This window comes from Canis lupus, chromosome 17 (assembly GCF_011100685.1).
Source record: "Canis lupus familiaris isolate Mischka breed German Shepherd chromosome 17, alternate assembly UU_Cfam_GSD_1.0, whole genome shotgun sequence".
NCBI lineage: Eukaryota > Metazoa > Chordata > Mammalia > Carnivora > Canidae > Canis > Canis lupus.
In genome coordinates this window covers 53,130,190-53,151,185 of record NC_049238.1, presented here as the reverse complement: position 1 = coordinate 53,151,185, position 20,996 = coordinate 53,130,190, and the positions used below count along the sequence as shown (strand labels likewise).

The window sequence follows — 20,996 nt, the reverse complement described above, 5'->3', positions numbered from 1 at the left end:
TACACACACACATGAAATATTACTCAGCCATGAAAAAGAACGAGCTCTTGCCATTTGCAACATGAAGAGACCTAGAGAGTATTTTGCTTAATAAGTCAAAGACATATACCATATGATTTCACTTATATGTGGAATCTAAAAAACAACTGAACAGACAAAGCAGAAACAGACTCATAAATACAAAGAACAAATTGATGGTTGCCTGAGAGGAGGTGGGTGGGGGCTGGCAAAATGGGTGCTGGAGAATAGGACATACCAGCTTCTACTGGAATGACTAAGTCACAGGGATGAAAGATACAGCATATAAAATAGAGTCAGTGATATTGTAATAGCACTGGATGATGACAGATGGTAACTACACTTGGGGTAAACATAGTATAACATATAGAGTTGTCTGAATCTCTCTGTTATACTCCTGAAACTAACTTAACATTGTGTATCAATGATACTTCAATTTTAAGAAAAAGAAATACCACAACTTACCCTTTCAGATAGATATATAGGCTCTAGAGCTTTACACTGAGTTGGTGAAAAAAATCTGAAGCCTAAGGACAAAACATCACAAGAAAACTACAGACCAATATCTCTTTATGAATAGGGATGCAAAAAATCCTCAACAAAATAGCAATGAACTGAATCTGATGGAATATAAAGATTAAACATCATGAACAAATAGGATTTCTCCCACGAATGTAAGATTGGTTTAACATCTGAAAATCAATTAATGTAATACTTTGTATTGATACAAAAACCACATGATCATCTCAATATACACAAAAAAGGCAGAAAAAACACAAAACCCAGCACCCTTCTATGATAAAAACATTCAATAAATTAGAAATTTCCCCAATTTGGTAAAGGGCATCTAGATAAACTGAACTTCATCAGAATTAAAGGTTCTGTGCTACAAATAATACCATCAACAAATAAAAAGATAATCTACAGAATGGAAGAAAGCCCTTGCAAATCTTATATCAGATAAGGGACTGATATCTAGAATATATAAAGAATTCTTAAAATTCAAAACTAAAAAAACACAGAACCAAATTTTTTAATAGGCCAAGCATCTGAATATACATTTCTCCAAAAAAGATTTACAAATGGCCAACAGCACATGAAAGGATGATCAACATCACTAGCCATTAAAGAAATATAAATCAAAACAATGATGATATACCATGTCATACTCAATAGGATGATTATAATCCAAAAAGTGTTTCCGAGGATGTGGAAAAATTGGGACTTTCATGTGTTGATAGTGGGAACCCAAAATGGAAAAACTGGCTTGGAAAAGTTGGGCAGTACCTTAAAATGCTAAGCATAGATATATTATATTAACCAGCAATTTGGAACGCCTGGGTGGCTCAGCGGTTGAGCATCCGGCTTTGGCTCAGGGCATGATCCCGGGTCTGGGAATGGAGTCCCTCATCGGACTCCCTGCAGGGAGCCTCCTTCCCTCTCTGCCTAAGTCTCTGCCTTAAGTCTTTTGTTACAGTAACCCAAGCAGGCTAATACAAAAATCATACAGATTGTGTTCTCTGAATCAAACTAAAAATCAGTAACAGAAAGTTTACAAGAAAATCTTAGAATACATGAAAATTTTTAAACATACTTTTAAATAACCTATGGGTCAAAAAAGTCACAAAAAAATCTAAAATTATATAGGACTGAATGAAAACAAAACCACAACATACCAAATGCATGTGGAATGTAGCTAAAGCAGTAGAGAGAGAAAAAATCTATAGTGCTAAATGCTTTCATTAGGAAAAAGGGAAGAGTGACATCAGCAAAATGGCATGAATTTTCTATAATTCTAGAATAAACTATTCTAAAACTTGTATGGAAACAGAAAAGACCCCAACAGCCAGAGCAATCTTGAAAAAGAAAAAAAAGCTGGAGGTACCACTATTTCAGACTTCAAGCTATATTAAAAAGCTGTATTCATCAAAACAGTATCGTACTAACACAAAAACAGACACATAGATCAATGGAAGAATCCAAGAATGGACCCCTCAACCCTAAGGTCAACTAATCTTCAACAGAGCAGTTAAGAATATCAAATGGAAAAAAAAGACAATCTCTTCAACAAGCAGCGTTGGGAAAACTGGACAGTCACATGCAGAAGAATGAAACTGGACCACTTTCTTACACCAATCACAAAAACAAATTCAAAATGGATTAAAGACCTAAATGTGAGACAGGAACCTATCAGAATCCTAGAGGAGAATACAGGCAGCAACCTCTTTGACCTCAGCAACAGCAACTTCTTACTAGACACATTGCTGGAGGCAAGAGAAACAAAAGCAAAAGTGAACTACTTGGATTTCATCGAGATATAAAGCTTCTGCACAGTGAAGTAAACAACAAAACTAAAAAGCAGTCTATGGAATGGGAGAAGATATTTCCAAATGATATATCTAATAAAGAGTTACTATCCAAAAATCTATAAAGACCTTACCAAATTCAACACCAAAAAAAATAATAATTCTGTTAAAAAATGGGCAGAAAACATGAATAAATATTTTTTCCAAAGACGACATCTAGATGGCTAACAGACACATGAAAAGATGCTCAACATGAATAAATATTTTTTCCAAAGATGACATCTAGATGGCTAACAGACACATGAAAAGATGCTCAACATCATTCATCGTCAAGGAAAGACAAATCAAAACTACAATGAGCTCTCACCTCACACCTGCTAGAATGGCTAAAATTAACACAGGAAATCACAGATGTTGGTGAGGATGTAGAGAAAGGGAAACTTTCTTACCCTGTTGATGGGAGTGCAAACTGGTGCAGCCACTCTGGAAAACAATATGGAGGTCCCTCAAAAAGTTAAAAATAGAACTACCCCTATGATCCAGCAATTGCACTACTATGTATTTATCCAAAGAAACAAAAATACAGATTCAAAGGGATACATGCACCCTGATATTTATAGCAGCATTGTCAACAACAGCAAAATTATGGAAACAGCCCTAATGTCCATCAACTGAGGAATGGATAAGGAAGATGTAGTATACCTATACAATGGAATATTACTCAGCCATCAAAAAAGAGTGAAATTTTGCCATTTGCAATGATGTAAATGGAGCTAGAGTGTATTATGCTAAGCAAAATGAGTCAGTCGGAGAAAGCAAATACCCTAGATTTCACTCATATGCAGAATTTAGGAAATAAAACAGATTGACATGGGGGGAGAAGAGGCAGGCCATAAAACAGACTCTTAATTACAGAGAACAAACTAGTTGTAGTTGTTGTAGGAGAGGAGGTGGGCTAGGGTATGGGCTAAATGGGTGGTGTGTATTAAGAAGGGCACATGTGAAAAAATAAATAAATAAAAATAAAATAAAATAAAATAAAATAATAAAAAAAAAGAAGGGCACATGTGATGAGCACTGGGTGTTATATATAAATGATGAATCACTAAATTCTGCTCCTGAAACCCATATTACACTATACAATAACTAACTAGAATATAAATAAAAACTTAAAACAACAATACAAAAAGAAAAACATTGTGCACTGTTGGTAGAATTTTAATTGGTACAGCCATTATAGAAAACAGTGTAATGTTCTTCAAAAAATTAATAATAAAACTGCCATATGATTCAGCAATTCCATTTCTGGGAATATACTCAAAAGAAACAAAAACACTATGCTGAAGAGATATCTGCACCCACACGTTCACTGCAGCATTATTTCCAATAGCCAAGATATAGAAACAACCTAAATGATACCAATAGATTAATGGGTAAGAGTGATTGATACACAGACACATACACACACAATGCAATATTATTCAGCCATAAGAGAAGGAAATCCTGCCATTTCCAATGACATAAATGGACCCTGAGAGCATTATGCTAAATGAATTAAGTCAGAGAAAGACAAACACTTGTACAATCTTATTTATATGTGGAATCTAAAATTTTAAAAACTCATAGAAAAAGAGATCAGATTTGTGGTTACCAGGGGCAGAGGTTTAGGGGTTGGGGAATTAGATGAAAAGTGGTCAAAGCTACAAACTTCAAGTTATAAGATAAGTACTAAGGATGTAATTTTACAACCCAATGTCTATAGTTAACACTGCTGTATGGTATGTTTGAGATTTAAGAGAGTAAATCCTAAATGTTCTCATCATAAGGCAAAGAACATTCTTTTCTTTTTTTCTTATATTGAAATGATGGATATTAACTAAATCTATATGATAATCATTTCACAATATATATAGGTCAAATTATGCCACATAAATTTGCACAGGGCTGTATATCAATTATCTCTCAATAAATCTCAAAAACATTTGGAAAAAAAGAACATTAATAAGAATAGTTAGAGACAATGAAGCCTTCTACTAAAGCAGTAGTATAAAGGTAAGTATGTGTTACCATTATAGGTGAAGAGAAGCCATTTATTTAGTTATTCCTTTAACAACATTCATTAAAAACAAAAAATTTTCAAAATATTGTGCTCAGATAAAGGGAAAATAAGAATAAGACACAATCCTTACCTTTGAAGAGCTTGAAACATAATGGAAGCACAGAGTGACATAACTATTTTAATATAAAAAAGTGCTATGAGAATATGTAGATATAGTAAGCTCATCTTTGCAATAGGAAACATGTGTCAGATGTTTAAGAGTGGATAAAGGAAGAAAGGAATTAAGTACAGGAAACAGAACAAATGGACAGGGTCTTGAAATTGAAAGTGCATGTTACCTAGGCTGTTGCTGAGGGATTAAGATAAAAGGTTTTGGAATCATGCAAAACCTACATTTGAATTCTAAGCCATTCTACTTTTTCATTATGTGATCATGAATAAATAACCTAACCTCTGTAAAAATGAAAATAATAAGTATTGCTGTTAGCATTGTTCTAAGAACTAAATTAGATGTAAGTAGGATAGCACAGTGCCTGTCCAATAGAAGTAAAAAAATAAATGGTATTTGTCATTTTAAAGTAAGTCAATTCATATTGTAAATTGCAAAACACTATACAAATATAAGGCATTATTTTTTCTAAAATCTGATGAACAGTTTAAAAACACATCTAAATATATAAGTATTTTATAACATTTGAGATTTTCCCAAGTACTTATATTTAAAAGCACTTCTACCCTTAGAGTATGCTTATATATTTCTATGTGTTTAATATTTAAACAAAGGAATATACTGTATCCTTCTGAAAAAAAGCTAATGGGGTAAAAACTATATGTTTTAATCCTAGTTACCCAAATATATTTTCTAATATGACGTGCTTATAAAAACAAAGTTGCAGTTATACTTAAGTTAAAAAATTTAATTAAAAAAAACTAGAAAGTTGCACCTAAATGTTATTAGTTACTTTACTATAATGCCACAAAATCTACCTTTTCTTCTCTTTCTATTTCAAGTTGTTTCTTAACAGACAAAAGTTCACTTTTGAGATTAGACAATTCAGACTCCTAAAGAAAAAAAACATGAAATGTATAAGTGTATCCTTGTATTTCTCAAAACAGTGAAAATGCTAACAAATGCTTTATATTTAGTTTTACAGAAAAATGAATTCACTCATAAAATATATAAACTTGAGGTCTACTGATATGGAGACTGCTAGTTGAACATGACTAAAGATTTCATTTAGACAAATTTCATATGGTTTTCTCTAAAGAAATATTTAACACTATATATCTTCCTTACCTTCTCCCAATCTATCCCATTCCTCCTCTCCCAATCTCTATCAGAGCTCCAAATTTATTTGTAACTGGAGTTTGTATTTATTCATTTGAAAAAAAGAGTCTATTCTACCATTTCAAAAAATAAAACTGGAAAGCCATTTACCTATAAAACCTATATTTTTCAAATCTAAAATTCTTTGATTCCACAGCTCAAAAATTTTATTTAATATTATTCTTTACCCTAGCCATGCTGATATGAAAATTGGCTTTTACTGTTCTTCATTCTGTATCTTACCAAAGATGCTTTCATTGATGACTGTTCTTGTTCCTTGCTTTTATAATGTCCTAATTCTGAGTCTCTTTCTTCAACTATTTTATCATATTGGTGCTACATTAAACAGAGAAAATATTTTAGGTATATTAGAACACAGATTATGTTTAATAATACTGTTATCCTTATGCATTTAATATTGGCAAAAAATGTCAATGAATTCAGTTATATACACATTTGAGCTTTTTCTAATTTTTCAAGTCATTTTTTATTCAAATAATAAACAATGAAACATAGAAAACAGTCTTGAAAGTAATCTAACATAAGAACAACAAAAAGTCTTTTTAATTGGAAATGCTGAATTTTATGATTTATAAAATAGGCTAGAAATACCAAGACCTCTTAGAAATGTAACTGATTTCAGATCTGGGGCAGGAAATACAAGATGAGTCTTGAACATTTTGTCATAATAAAAAGGAAAAAAGCTGTCAGAGATTATTAGGGTCAAGTCAAAAGGACCGGCCAGCTAGTTTGAAGAGCCTCCCACTGGCCAAAAGAGGAACAACTTGAGTATCAAGGATTAGACTGAATTGAGACATACCAAATACAGTATTCAATTTAAATCTCTGAATTCCTAGTATTTTAATGAATTTTGTTAATTTTTATTGTTAAAATACTTTTTAATCTTCATTTGTTACCTCATAACTATGTTATATCCCACCAACAATTTTAAAGATGAATAGGTAGGTAGATCCCACCTCTTCTCTCCAGATCTTGAAGGGAATAAAGCTGAATTCCATTAACAGAATGATTACTTTTAAAACAACAAAAAATAAAGCATACTCACAAACACAAAAAACATCTATTTATACCACTTTCATCTATTTATACCACTGATAAAAATTTATTTAGCCTAATATATGTTAGGCACACATAGAGGGTATAAGTATCTACCAGATACATATTCCGGGTGATCTACTTAAATAAATATAAGGTGAAAGGCGCTCTAAGAGACTATTAGGAAAATTCAGAAGGAAAGTAATTACTTCTAAACATCACTGATGACAAGAAGAGATATTCTGAAGGAATATACCCAAACTCAGCTTTGTGTGGTTAAGACCTGAACTTAGGATATTCTTGATCTCCTATTTCTCTATCTGTAATCAGTCATCATTGTATAATTTTCTGACAAATCAGAATGCTTTCTTGATTTTAACATTTTATGCATAAAATGGTTCTAATTAATAGTTCTTCATTAAATACACACGTTACCTTATGTTTTTCCATAAGTGCTACCATTTCAGCTATTTTATGTTGACATCGTATATCAATTTCTTTCTGTAACTTTACTGCTTCATCAGCTACTGCTTTTGCTTTCTCAACCTATAAAATAGTTTCTTAAAATTAATGCACAAAAAACAAATTTAACTTAAATGTAAAGACCACACACACTATTTACATAAAGTGCAAAAAATCAAATACCAGGAAATTAGGAAAGCCAAGTAAAAAATGCATTACTATTTTGATTTATTTTAGGGTGTCCTATCAAGTGAGATGACAGTATAACACTGTAATAAGCATTTATCTTTTCAAAATAATACACTGCTCAATACTCAAATACTTAAAATAACAAAGATACTTTTAAGCTTCCTCAGAAACTAGTTAACTGTCTCATATAAATTTATTAAATCTTTTAAGTTATAATTTTAAAATTAATAATTGTTTTTCTCTTAAATTGCTAATAAACAAATATAGAGCTTTAATATAACAAATTTTCAAATATGTTTAATTTTTCCTACCTCTTGCAAAAGATTTTCTTCTGACATCTTTTTTTCCTCAATTTCTTTTTGATGGCTGCCAGTCATTTCTTTAAATTTTTGTTTGGCATCTTCTAGTTCTAACTCTAATTTACTGACCTTTGAGTAAAGAAAATAGCATGAACATTAGTTAATGATGTGGATTTCTTGAAAATATTCTGCGTTCAGTCAAGATACAAAGTACACGTACCAATTTAAAGTCCCAGCAACAGTGTGTTAGGAGCTTTGCCTGCTTCACAGCCTCATCAATAGTTGATAGTAACAGTCAAAAGTACTTGCCTGAAGTTTTGTTATTTAATTTGTATTTTCCTAAAAATTTTATGTTTAATTCTTCATTTTTTTCCATTCTGTAAAATTTCTATTCAGATCTTTCACTTATCTATTTAGTTGTTTCATCCTAATGACTTATAGAAATTCTTTAATTATGGATTCTAGTATTTTGTTCATTATATGTGTATAATGGATATTCCTCCAAAGTATGAGGTTTGTCTCTGTTTTCTAAATAAGCAAAAATTATTAATTACAGCATATATGGGTTTATCAACATTTTGAAACATGATTGTACTTCTTACACTGCTTAGGAAATCTTTCTTGACCACCAGACTACAGGAGATACTCTGTAATTTTGCTCAAACATTTTGAAGCCCTGCCTTTAACATTTACATCCTTAAGCAATTCATTTTTGTATGTAGCATAGAGGTACAATTTCATGCTTATATATGAAGAGTCAAATGTTCCAGCACTACATATCTATAATACTACCCACCCCTGTATTATATCAAGTTATCACTTATGCATGGATCTCTTCCTAGATTCTCTCTTGTGTTAAACTCATCTGATTACCCCTCTGCCAGTACTATGCTCTTTATTACTTTAGCTTCACAATTAATCTTTATACCTGGTTGGGCACATTTACTCCCCCTTGTTCCTTCTGAGAACTGCCTTAGTTATTCTTAGCCTACTGCTCTCACATTTAAATTTTAGAACCAGTTTGTCAGTTTCTACAAAAATCATTGGTGAAATTTTAATTGAATATGTAGATCAATTTGGAAAAAAACAGCATTTTCATATAAGTCATATATTTTTTAAGTTATATATATATACATATATATATATATATATATATTTTTTTTTAGGTAGGCTCCACACCCAGTGTGGAGCTTGAACCTATGACCCTGAGGATCAAGACCTAAGCTGAGATAAAGAGCCAGACATCTAACCAACTAAGCCACCCAGGCCCCCCTAAAATTATACTTTCTAATAGTAAATTATATTTTCTAATAATTTTACAAATTGAAAATTTGTACAACTAGTAATATTTCTCTGTAATGGCCATATATCTAACAACTTTAATAAACACACTTAATAATTGTATAATTATAGATATACTACATATACAACTCCCATCTAAAACTACCTGAGTTTGTTTTTTTTTTTCACTTGAGTTTAAAGTAGCTTTGTTAAAAGATATTAAATTGCTGATTCAATTTCTGTAATAAGACTAATAGCCAGGCTAATTATTTCTTTTTAAGATTGTTTTTTGGTTAATCTACTTCATTTTAAGTTTTTCAAATATATTGGCATAATGATGTTCATAGTAAGTCAACTATACAGGTTCCTTGAAAAAGAAAAGCTGGAGGCATCACAATTCCAGACTTCAAGTTATACTACAAAGCTGTAGTGATCAAAATAGTAAGATAATGGCAAAAAAAAAAAAAAGACATATAGATCAATGGAACAGAATAGAAAATCCAGAAATAAATCCACAACTACATGGTCAATTAATCTTCAACAAAGCAAGAAAGAATATCCAGTGGGAAAAAGATGGTCTCTTCAACAAATAGTGTTGAAAGCAACATGCAAAAGAATGAAACTGGACCACTTTCTTATATTATACGCAAAAATAAGTTCAAAATGGATTAAAACCTAAATTTGAGACCTGAAACCATCCATATAAAAGCTAGAAGAGAGCAAAGGCATTAATTTCTTAGACACTGGCTATCACAACTTTTTCTAGATAGGTCTCCTGAGGCAAAGGAAACAAAAGCAAAAATAAACTGCTGTAATTATATCAAAATAAAAAGCTTCTGCACAGTGAAGGAACAAGCAACAAAACTAAGAAGCAGCCTACAGAATGGGAAAAGATATTTCTAAATGACATATCCAATGAAGGGTTAGTATCCAAAATATATAAAGAACTTACAAACTCAACACCAGAAAACAAATAATTCAATTGAAAAATGGGTGGAAGACAGGAGACATTTCTCCAAAGAAGACATACAGGTGGTCAAGAGACACATGAAAACACGCTGATCATCACTTACTGTCAGGGAAAGTACAAATCAAAACTACAATGAGATATCACCTCACACCCTGTCAGAATAGCTAAAATCAAACACAAGAAACAAGAAGTCTGGGCAAGGATGTGGAAAAAAAGGAACCTTCTTGTACTGGTAGTGGAAATGCAAACTGCTGCACCCACTCTGGAAAACAGTATGGAGATTCCTCAAAAAAGTTAAAAATAGAACTACCCTATGATCCAGAAATTGTACCCAACCAATAAAAAAACACTAATTGGAAGGGTTATATACACATAATAGAATATTACTCAGCCATAAAAAAGAACAAAATATTGCCATTTGCAATGACATGCGTGGAGCTAGAAGGTATAATGCTAAGTGAAATAATTCCATCAGAGAAAGACAAATACTTCATGATTTCACTCATATGTGGAATTTAAGATACAAAACAAATGAGAGCAAAGAAAAAAGAGAGAGAGACAAAGCAAGAAACAGACTCTTAGCTATAAAGAACAAACTGATAGTCACTATAGAGAAGGTGTGCAGAGTGGATGAGTTAAATAGGTGATGGGGGTTAAGGAGTACCCTTGTTGTAATGAGCACCAGTTGTTGCATGGAATTGTTTAATCATTATATTGTAACCCTGAAACTAATATTACACTGAATGTCAATTGGAATTAAAATAAAAACTTAAAAAAAGAATAAACAAGAGAAGGCACAAATAACCAATACCAGGATTGAAAAGAGAACATAACTATAGATGCTGCAGACAATTTTATAGAAAACACAGATGAACTCGGCAAAATCCAGAAAAATATTATTTACCAAAATTGAAGAAATAATAACTAAATAATACTACAACTATTGATGAAATTGTATGATAAATTACAAACCTTTCCACAAAGAGAACTCTAGGCCCTGGAGGTTTCATGAATGAGTTCACCTTTATCAAGATATAATGTATATGCAATAAAATACAGAATTATTTTTAATGTAACAGTATGGTAAGCTTTGACAAATGTTTTTACAGCCATGTAATGACAACATCAATCAAAACATAGATCATTTCCATCATCCCAGAAAGTACCCTTAATGCTCTTTTGCAGTCTAAGCCCCATTTCTCAAAGGCAACCAATATTCTGCTTTCTGTCTCTATAAATGGCTTTGTCTATTCTAAAACTTCATTTAAATGGAATTATGCCAATCATATCCCCTTGTCATGTGGATTATTTTGCTATGTTCTAAGATTCATCCATGTTTCTGTAGAGTCAATAGGTCTTCTTTACTGCTGAGTAATAATATTCCACTGCATGAATATATAACAAATTTGCTTATCTAGTCTCCTGTTAATGGATATCTGAACTCTTTCTAGTTTATTATAATTATAAATAAAGCTGCTATGAGTATCTTGTGCAATACTTTTAGTAAACATATTTTCATTTCTCTTAAGTAAATATCTAAGAAAAGAATCACTGGATCATGTATGCTTAGTTTTTTAAGAAACAACCAAAGTATTTTCAAAGTAATTGTACTATTTATACTCCTAATAACAAAATTTGAATATTCTGGTTAATCTGTATCCTCACTAGCATTTGCTGCTGATGGTCTTTTTAACTTCAGCCATTCCTGTGGGCAGTGCCCTGAGCTTAGTTTCCTGCTCTGTTATAGTCATCTTGAAATTTTTGATGATTTTTGAGCTAGATGCCCCCACCTTTAAATTTGCACTGACCCCTGAAAATATATAGCTGGTTCTGCTTGTGGGTGTAGTAATATCCCCTTATGGTTTTATTTTTCATTTCTTATAACCATAGTGTTGAACATTTTATCATGAGCTGATTAATCTTGTACATTTCCTTTGTGAAATGTCTATTCTCTTGCCAATATTTTTATTTTTTATTGTGGTAAAATACCTATAACATACAATTTACCATCTTAACCTTTTTAACTGTACAGTTAGTTTATATTGTTATGGAACCAACTCCAGAACTATTTTCATTTTATAAAACTAGACCTAAGTACTCATTAAACAACAACTCCACTTTCTCCCTCCCCATAGCCTTTGGCAACCACCATTCTCTAGCCTATAAATTTGGCTACTCTTAGGTACCTCATATAAGTAGAATACAGAATTTGTCCTTTTGTCCTCAAATTTTATCCATGCTGTAGCATCTATCATAATTTCCTTCTTCAGGCTGAATAATATTCCACTCTACATATATACCACATTTTGTTTGTCCATTATATATGGACAATAAATAAATGTTGAGTTGCTTCTACCTTTTGGCTGTCGTGAATAATGCTGCTTGTGAACATGGGTGTACACATATCTCTTTGAGACTCTGCTTTTAAATCTTTTAGGTATATACCCAGAAGTGGAATTACTGGATATATGGTTAATTCTCTTTTTAGTTTGTTGAGTAATCACCAGACTACTTTCCATGGCAGTGGTACCATTTGACATTCCCACCATTATACAAAAACTCAAAATGATCTACAACTTCACCAACACTTTTTTTTTATAGTATCCATTCTAATGGATGTGAGGTGGCATCTTATTGTAGTTTTGATTTGCATATCCCTAATTATTAGTGATGTTGAGCATCTTTTCATGTACTTATTGGACACCTATACATCTTCTTTAGGGAAATGTCTATTCAAGACCTTTGCAATTTTTTAAATCAAGTTGTTTGTTGTTGTCTTTAGCTCATTTTGAATTGGAATATTTACCTTTTAGTGTTGAGTTTTAAGAGTTCTTTATATATTTTCAATATAGGTCACTTGTCAAATAAATGTATTTCTCAGTATTTGCACCTTCTTTGTATCTTGACTATTTTCTTAATGACACCTTTGAAAATACAGATCTTTCAGATTTTGATGGTCTAATTTATCATAATTTTATTAATATTGCTTTCTGCACCCTAAGAAATCTTTGCTGACCTCCAAGGCATGAAGATACTCTCCTATATTTTCTTCTAGAGGCTTTAGAGCTCACTATTTTTAGGTCTATAACTCATTTGAATTTAACTTTTGTTTCTAGTTTGAGGTAGGAGGGTTTTTCCCTCCATATGGATATCCAGTTATTCTAAAACATTTGTTGAGGAGAACCTGGGTGGCTCAGTGGTTGAGTGTCTGCCTTTGGCTCAGGTCATGATCCTGGAGTCCCAGGATCGAGTCCTGCATCAGGTTCCCCTCAAGGAGCCTGCTTCTCCCTCTGCCTATGTCTCTGCCTCTCTCTCTCTCTCTGTCTCTTATGAATAAATAAAATCTTTTTAAGGATCCCTGGGTGGCTCCATGGTTTAGCGTCTGCCTTCGGCCCAGGGCGTGATCCTGGAGTCCCAGGATCAAGTCCCACATCAGGCACCCTGCACGGAGCCTGCTTCTCCCTCTGCCTGTGTCTCTGCCTCTCTCTCTCTCTCTCTCTCTCTCTCTGTGTCTCTCATAAATAAATAAATAAATAAATAAATAAATAAATAAATAAATAAAATCTTTTTTAAAAATATTTTTTAAATAATAAAATAAATAAAACATTTGTTGAAAAGACTTTCATTTCTCCCATTGTATTTTTTGTCACCTCTGTTGAAAAATCAACAGACTATATATCAACTAGTGTATTTCTAGTTGTATTTCTAGTTAAGATAGAACTAGAAATACAACTTAACTATAATAATACATCTTAACTATAATAATACACTATCTTGATTACTGTAGCTTTACAGCAACTCTTCAAATCAGGCAATCTAAATCCTCTGACTTTATTTTTTTTCCTCAAAATCGTTGGGTCCTTTGCACATTCATATACATTTTATAAGCCGCTTGTTACGGTCTATATAAAAAAAAATAAGTTTGCTGTAATGGGGATTGACTGACTCTCTAGATCAATTTGGGAAAATCTGACATCTTTAAGATACCAAGGCATCCAATCAACGAACATGAATATGTTTATTTTTACTTAGTTAGGTCTTCTTTGTCTCATCAATGTTAGTACTTCTTAGTGTATAAGTCTTCAACATACTTTGTTAAACTTGTCTCTATTATATGGATTTTGATGCCACTGTGATATTGTGTTTTAAAATTCATTTTTCAGTTAGTAGTTGTCAATAGACAGAAATACAATTGATTTTTGGTAATCAACACTGTATCCAGTGACTTTGCCAAGTTTACTTACTAGCACACTAGCAACTTATAGGAACCTTAGTATTTTTTTTTTAATATAGACAAATATATCACTTAAGAAGATAGTTTAAGGGCACATGGGTGGCTCTGTCAGTTAAGCATCTGCCTTTGGCTCAGGTAATGATCTCAGGCTCCTGGCTTAGCAGGAAGTCTGCTTTTCTCCCACTGCCCCTCCCCTTGCTTGGGCTCTCTCTCAAATAAAATAAAAACCTTAAAAACAAAAGAAGAGATAGTTTAACTTATTCTTTCTAATCTATAAATCTTTTTCTTAATGTACTAACCTCCAATACAAGTACGGGTGATTAGAGCAAAAATCGTTCTTGATATTTGAAAAAAAGGGATTCAGTCTTTCATTGTTAAGCATGATGATGGCTTTAAATATTTTGTAGGTGCTCTGGGTCAAACTGAGGAAGTTTATTTCTAGTTTACTGAAAATTTGTTATCAAGAATGAGTGCTGGGGAGCCTGGGTGGCTCAGCAGTTTTTCCAATGGAAAAACAATTTTTTAGTATCGGCTTTCACTAGGTTTCTTTTCTTTTCTTTTCTTTTCTTTTCTTTTCATTATTTTATAGTGGCTGCTCTAGGAAGAATAATATGCCACTTTCAGCTCAGGGTGTGATCTTGGAGACTCGGGATCGAGTCCCACGTCAGGCTCCCTGCATGGAGACTGCTTCTCCTTCTGCCGGTGTTTCTGCCTTTCTCTGTGTCTCTCATGAATAAATAAAATCTTTTTAAAAAATAAAAAGAATGAGTGAATTTTGTCAGATGCTTTTCCCACAACCACTGAGATGATTATGATTTTTCCCTTTCATTATGATACAGGAAATTACAATAATAGTCTTAAATTTTAAAATTACTTTCCCCAGAAAAAAATCTCCACTTGTAGCTTTAATATACTGCTGGATTATATTTACTAATATTATAATTACGATTTTATATCAATATTTATAAGGGATATTGGTCTGCAATTTTCTTCACTTGTAATGTCTTTGTCAGGATTTGGTATCAAAAAACTAGTTGGAAATTTTTCTTTCTCTTCTATCTTTAGGAAAAGTTTGTAAAACCCTGGTATTATTTCTTTAATTTTTTAAATTTGAGTATACAGTGTTACATTAGTTTAAGGCATACAATATAGTGATTCAATGTCTCTATACATTATGCTATGTTCACCACAAGTGTAGCTACCATCTGTCATCATAGAATACCATTAGAAAAACACTAACTATATTCCTAATCTGAACCTTTTATCCCATGACTTATACATTCCATAACTAGGAGGCTATATCATTCATTTTGCCCATCTCCCCAAGACTGGTATTATTTTTTCCTGAAGTGTGTATTAGAATTCACCAGTAAGACCTTCTAGATCTGGGTATTTCTCTAGGAAATTTTTTATGACAAATTCAATATCCCTGGTATATGGCTCTTTAAGTTTTTCTATTTCATCTTATGTCAGTCTTAGTAAATTGGATTTTCCAAATTTTCCCATTTCATCTAAGTTTCAAATTTATTGCCATAGGGATCCCTGGGTGGCGCAGCGGTTTGGCGCCTGCCTTTGGCCCAGGGCGCGATCCTGGAGACCCGGGATCGAATCCCACATCGGGCTCCTGGTGCATGGAGCCTGCTTCTCCCTCTGCCTGTGTCTCTGCCTCTCTCTCTCTCTCTGTGACTATCATAAATAAATAAAAATTTAAAAAAAAAAAAAACAAATTTATTGCCATAAAGTTGTTCATCACATTCCTATATTTTACTATTCATAGTATCTACATTAATAATGTCCTATTTCATTCCTACCCTACAGTGAGTTTTATCCTCTTTTTGTAATCAATCTTGCTAGGGGATTATCTATTGTATTAATATTCTCAAAGAATCAACTTTTGAGTTCATTGATTTTTTCCTTTTTTTCTCTTTTTTTCTCTATTCTTTACTATTTCCTTTTATCTATTTTCTGTGGGTTTAATTTGTTCACCTTTTTTAAGTGTCTCAATAAAAATCTGAGTTATTTCTTCTGTTCTAAAATAAACATTTTTTATACATTTCCCTCCAAAATCTGCTATAGTTTCATGCCACAAATTTTGACATGCTACATTTCTATCATTATTCAGATTATTCATTAAAATAATTTCTGAAAAAATAAAATAAAATAATTTCTGATTATTTTCCTTGTGATTTCTTCTTTGGCCCATGAATTTATTTACCAGTGTGGTATCTAAATATTCAGCCTTTTTTAGGTATGTTAAGGTCACCTATTTCTAGGATAATTCTGATGTAGTTAAAGAAGAGACTCTGTAAAATCTCAATCATTTTAAACATAGGGAGACTTGTCTTATGGTTCAGCATACGGTCTTTCCAGTAAACATTCTATGTGTCCTTCACCATTATAGCTATGGTGCTCTATAAATATAAATTAAGTCAAGGTAATAAATAGTGTTGTTCAGAATTTCTACATTCTTACCAATTTTTCACTACTATCAACTGCTAAAAGAGGGATATTACAATTCCCAACTATGATTAGATTGTCTAGTTCTCATTTTAGTTTAAGTTTTTATTTCATGTTTTTTGAAGCCCTTTCACTAAATACAAACATATACATGATCGTTACATCTTCCAGATGAACTAAGGCCTTTATCACTGTGAAATGCCTCTTTGGATCTCTGATATTTGTATTTCAATCTATTTTGTGTGTTCTTAAAATAATCAATCCAATTTTCCTATTCTTACTGTTTGCATGGGATATGATGTATCTTTTTAAAATCTTTATTTTCAACTTCCTTGTAACTTTATATTAAATAAAGTGTGTCTCTTATGGCCAGTTTATAGTTTAGTCTCCATTTTTTATTCAGACTAATAATCTCTGCCTTTTTATTAAAGTAGTCCACTGATATTTAGGGTAATTATTGATATGTTTCATTCAGATGTATCATTTTGCTCTTTGCCTTCTATTCATATCACCTTTTTTTTTCTGCCCCTTTTTTGGGTTTATCAAAACTTTTTAGTGCTCTAATTTTTGGCTTTCAGCTCGAAGGAGATGAAGGTGCAATGTCTTTGGTCATCCCAAATCTGGGTTCATCTGAAAGAAATGCCTCCACCATGCTGCCTAAGGTCAGCCCCGATGAAATCAAAGTCGTACACCTGAAATGCCACTGGGGAAGTTGGTGTCACATCTGCCCTAGGCCTGAAGATCAGCCCCCTGTATGACTCAAAAAAAGGTTGGTGATGACACTGCCAAAGCAACCAGTGATTGGAAGGGTCTGAGGATTACAGTGAAACTGACCGTTCAGATCAGAAAGCCCAGATTGAAGTATCTTCTGCCTCTGCCCTGATTATCAAAGCCCTCAGGGAACTGACAAGAGACAGCAGAAAAACATTAAGCACAATGGAAATACTAATTTGATGAGATTGTCATCTCATCAACAAAGCCAAACAGACATAGCACCAATCTTCAGCCAGAGAACTCTGGAACTATTAAAGAGATCCTGGGGATTACCCAATCTGTAGGCTGAAATGTTGATGACCAGCCTCATGATATCACAGATGACAACAGTGTGTAGTGAAAGCCCAACTAAGTTAAGAACTCCAAAGGAAAATATTTCAATAAAGGATCATTTGACAACCGATGGAAAAACAATTTTTTAGTATTGGCTTTCTAGGTTTCTTCTCATTATTTTATAGTGGCTGCTCTAGGGAGAATGATATGTATCAATAACTTACCATAGTGTACTTAAGACTTAATAGTGTACTACTTCATGCATAATGAAAAAATTTTATAACAAAATAGTCGTATTTACCCTCCTCCTGCCCTTTGTGTCATGGTTATCATATATCTAATGCATTCTATATAGCATTTCTTAAAGAAGCCATATACATACCTTAAAAATTAAGAAAAAATATATAGCCTTTTATATTTATCTACATATTGTTTATAATTTTTTTCATTCCTCCCATTGATTCAAATTTTCATCTGATGTCATTTTCCTTCAGATGAAAAAAAAATCCTTTCGCATGTCTTTGGCATTTAGTATAGTTTTCCAAGGTCCTTATTTTTGCAGCATACAGAATTGTGGCTTGATAGTTTATTTCTGGCATCATTTTACAGATGTCTTTCCTTTGTTATCTGGCCTTCACTGTCCTGATTGAAGGTCAGCCCTCATTTGTGTCAGTGTTTCCCCTTTCTCTGAGGGAGAAACCTTTTTTGTTTTGTTTTGTTTGTTTTTATTTTTTTATTGGAGTTCAATTTGCCAACATATAGCATAACACCCAGTGCTCATCCCATCAAGTGCCCCCCTCAGTGCCCATCACCCAGTCACCCCAACCCTCCGCCCACCTTGAGGGAGAAACTTTAAAAGTTTCTCTTTATTTTTGGATTTACCACTGTGCATAGGTGGTATCATTGATACCTGCGCCTAGGTATCATTTTCTTTATCATTTATCATTTTCTTTCTGTTAATCTTGCTTTAGATTTGATAAAAGCCATAGATCTGCAAATTTATGCTTTTATTAAATGTGGTAATTTTTTCAGAAATTTTTCAAATAACTTTCTTTTGCCCTATTCTCCCTCTCTTTCCTCTCCTTAGGGTCTCCAATTACACATTTATACCTACTTGATATTGTTCCACAGGTGACTAAGGAAACTTTCTTCTTCTTTTTAATTTTTTTTCCTATGTTTCTCTAACCATTTCTACTAACCCAGCTTCAAGTACACTGACACTCTTTTCATCTACCTTCAATCTACTACTTGGACCTTTGAAGTTTGTAAGATATCTTATTTTTCAGTCTAGAATTTCTATTTGATTCTTTTTTAAAGTTTCCATTTCTTTGCTGAGATTCTCCGTTTGTTATTTCATGATAATCACACTCTCCATCTTTGAATATACTTATAAAAACTAAATAAATGACCTTACCTCCTAATTCCAACATCTGGGTCATCTTAGAGTGATTTGCTATTGACTTATTTTTACACTAGCAATGGTTACCATCTGTGTCATCTTCATTTTAGGGCTACTACAACAAATAATGCTGTTATGAATATTTTATATATTTCTCTTTATTCTACCTATAGAAGGCTGAATTTATAGGGTATCTGTTATCAGTTACTTTTCTATATACCAGCAATATGAGAATTCTTTTCATTTTTATTACAATGTTTATATATTTTAATTTCAAAAAGTATTAAAATAAGATATAAGATCTTTGCTTTCCTAGAAAAGGAACATCATTCAAACACTGAGAACCATTGTTTTCCATTCAAGACTCAAAAACTATTTGAATACTGTCAGTTGTTGTTCAGAGACTTGGGAATATGAAAATAAACAAATTAAGGCTTTGACATCAAGAGCTGACATTTCCTAACTTTGTTTCTACAAAATCAATGGTTCTCAAACTTCTTGTGCAACAGGATAATCATATATAGACCTTCTATAAAACACAGAGGGCAAGGCTCCACCTCAAACCTACTCATTCTCAAATCTGAAGATACGGGTAAGGAATGCACACATATACCACACATGCTCATATATTTAAGCTGCTTAGATTGTTCTAATACAGCTCAGTCACAAACAAGCACTCTATTACAACTAAAAGGATTCCTACAACCTCAAAAGATAATTTTTCAAAATAACTGCTAAAATAAAGTATAAAATTCCTAAGTTCTCATCTCCTTACTAGTATTTTAAAAACAAAAATAAAGATTCCAAATACCTTTATCTCATAAACATTCAGTTGCTTGCTTTCTGCTGTACCCTTTTTTTTCAAGGCCTTATTCTGTAAAAAAAAAAAAAAAAAAAAAAAAAATTAAAGAATTATGCTTACTAACAATGTGATTCAATTCTGCACTGCCACTGACTTAGACTGAAATTACTAAAGAATTATTCTCTAAAAGTATAGTGAAAAAAAAAAGTTTTTCTTTAACAGTTTAATTTTGAGAATCAGTACATACCTCCTGCTGGAGTTCTTCAATACACTTGCTTTTATTTTCAACTTGTTTCTTTAAACTGTTACACTAAAAAATTATGAGAAACTAATAATTATCTTATTCAATATTCCAAGTCAACATAGGTAATTTCAAACTAACAAAAATATTGCATAAAATAACATAAAGGTCACTTCAAAAATCATTTAGTTTAGTAATCCCATTAATGTAAAAAATTATGTGATTAAGTATAAATTTTAATAAAGATTTTCTCAATGTAAATTTGAAATTCTTAACATTTCTCAACCTATTTAAAGAATACATGAATTCAATTACTTTAAGGAAAATGTACTTCTTGGTCAATTAATTCTATATAAATGGCTGAATTATATCATTAATTGGATTTTGAAAAGCTACAGCCAGAAGTAAGATTACCTATAACTTGCCTTCTTCCTTACTCATTATTCTCCATTTCTCATTTCCGAGTCTCTTATACTTTTATATTTGGGGAAGGGGAATAATATAATAATCTACCTCCTTCTAAATATATTCTAATATAGAAATACCACCTAAACCAATTTTTATATCTCACTTTGAGAGACTATTTCACCTGAGTACACACACAATTAGATTAAGAGGCATTAGGCTAAGAAATATTTGGAGTACCATAAAAGCAGCACAGATTTCTAAACAGTCGTAAAATGCTACAGATATGTAAGTTGTCCTAATTTCCATCTAGAAAGACACTCCAATGGAAAAAAATTAATCTCTCAGCACAAAATACTCTGTTAAATATTTTTATTGCAAAACCCATGTACAGTCACAGTCTGCTATTTATTCTAAAACTGAGTAATACATGGCACAGCTATT

At 32.2% G+C, this 20,996-nt stretch overlaps 1 protein-coding gene across 1 annotated transcript in view; it reads right to left on the bottom strand.

The window, feature by feature from the left end:
* Positions 1–20,996, bottom strand: part of SYCP1 (synaptonemal complex protein 1) — a 109,781-nt gene that overhangs the window by 24,876 nt on the left and 63,909 nt on the right. The window contains exons 23-28 of the mRNA XM_038561854.1: positions 20,154–20,216; positions 19,916–19,978; positions 7,729–7,845; positions 7,202–7,312; positions 5,954–6,046; positions 5,371–5,445 (exon numbers count right to left, since the gene is read on the bottom strand). Coding sequence (XP_038417782.1) covers positions 5,371–5,445; positions 5,954–6,046; positions 7,202–7,312; positions 7,729–7,845; positions 19,916–19,978; positions 20,154–20,216 — 522 coding nt within the window. The remainder of the gene's footprint in view (positions 1–5,370; positions 5,446–5,953; positions 6,047–7,201; positions 7,313–7,728; positions 7,846–19,915; positions 19,979–20,153; positions 20,217–20,996) is intronic.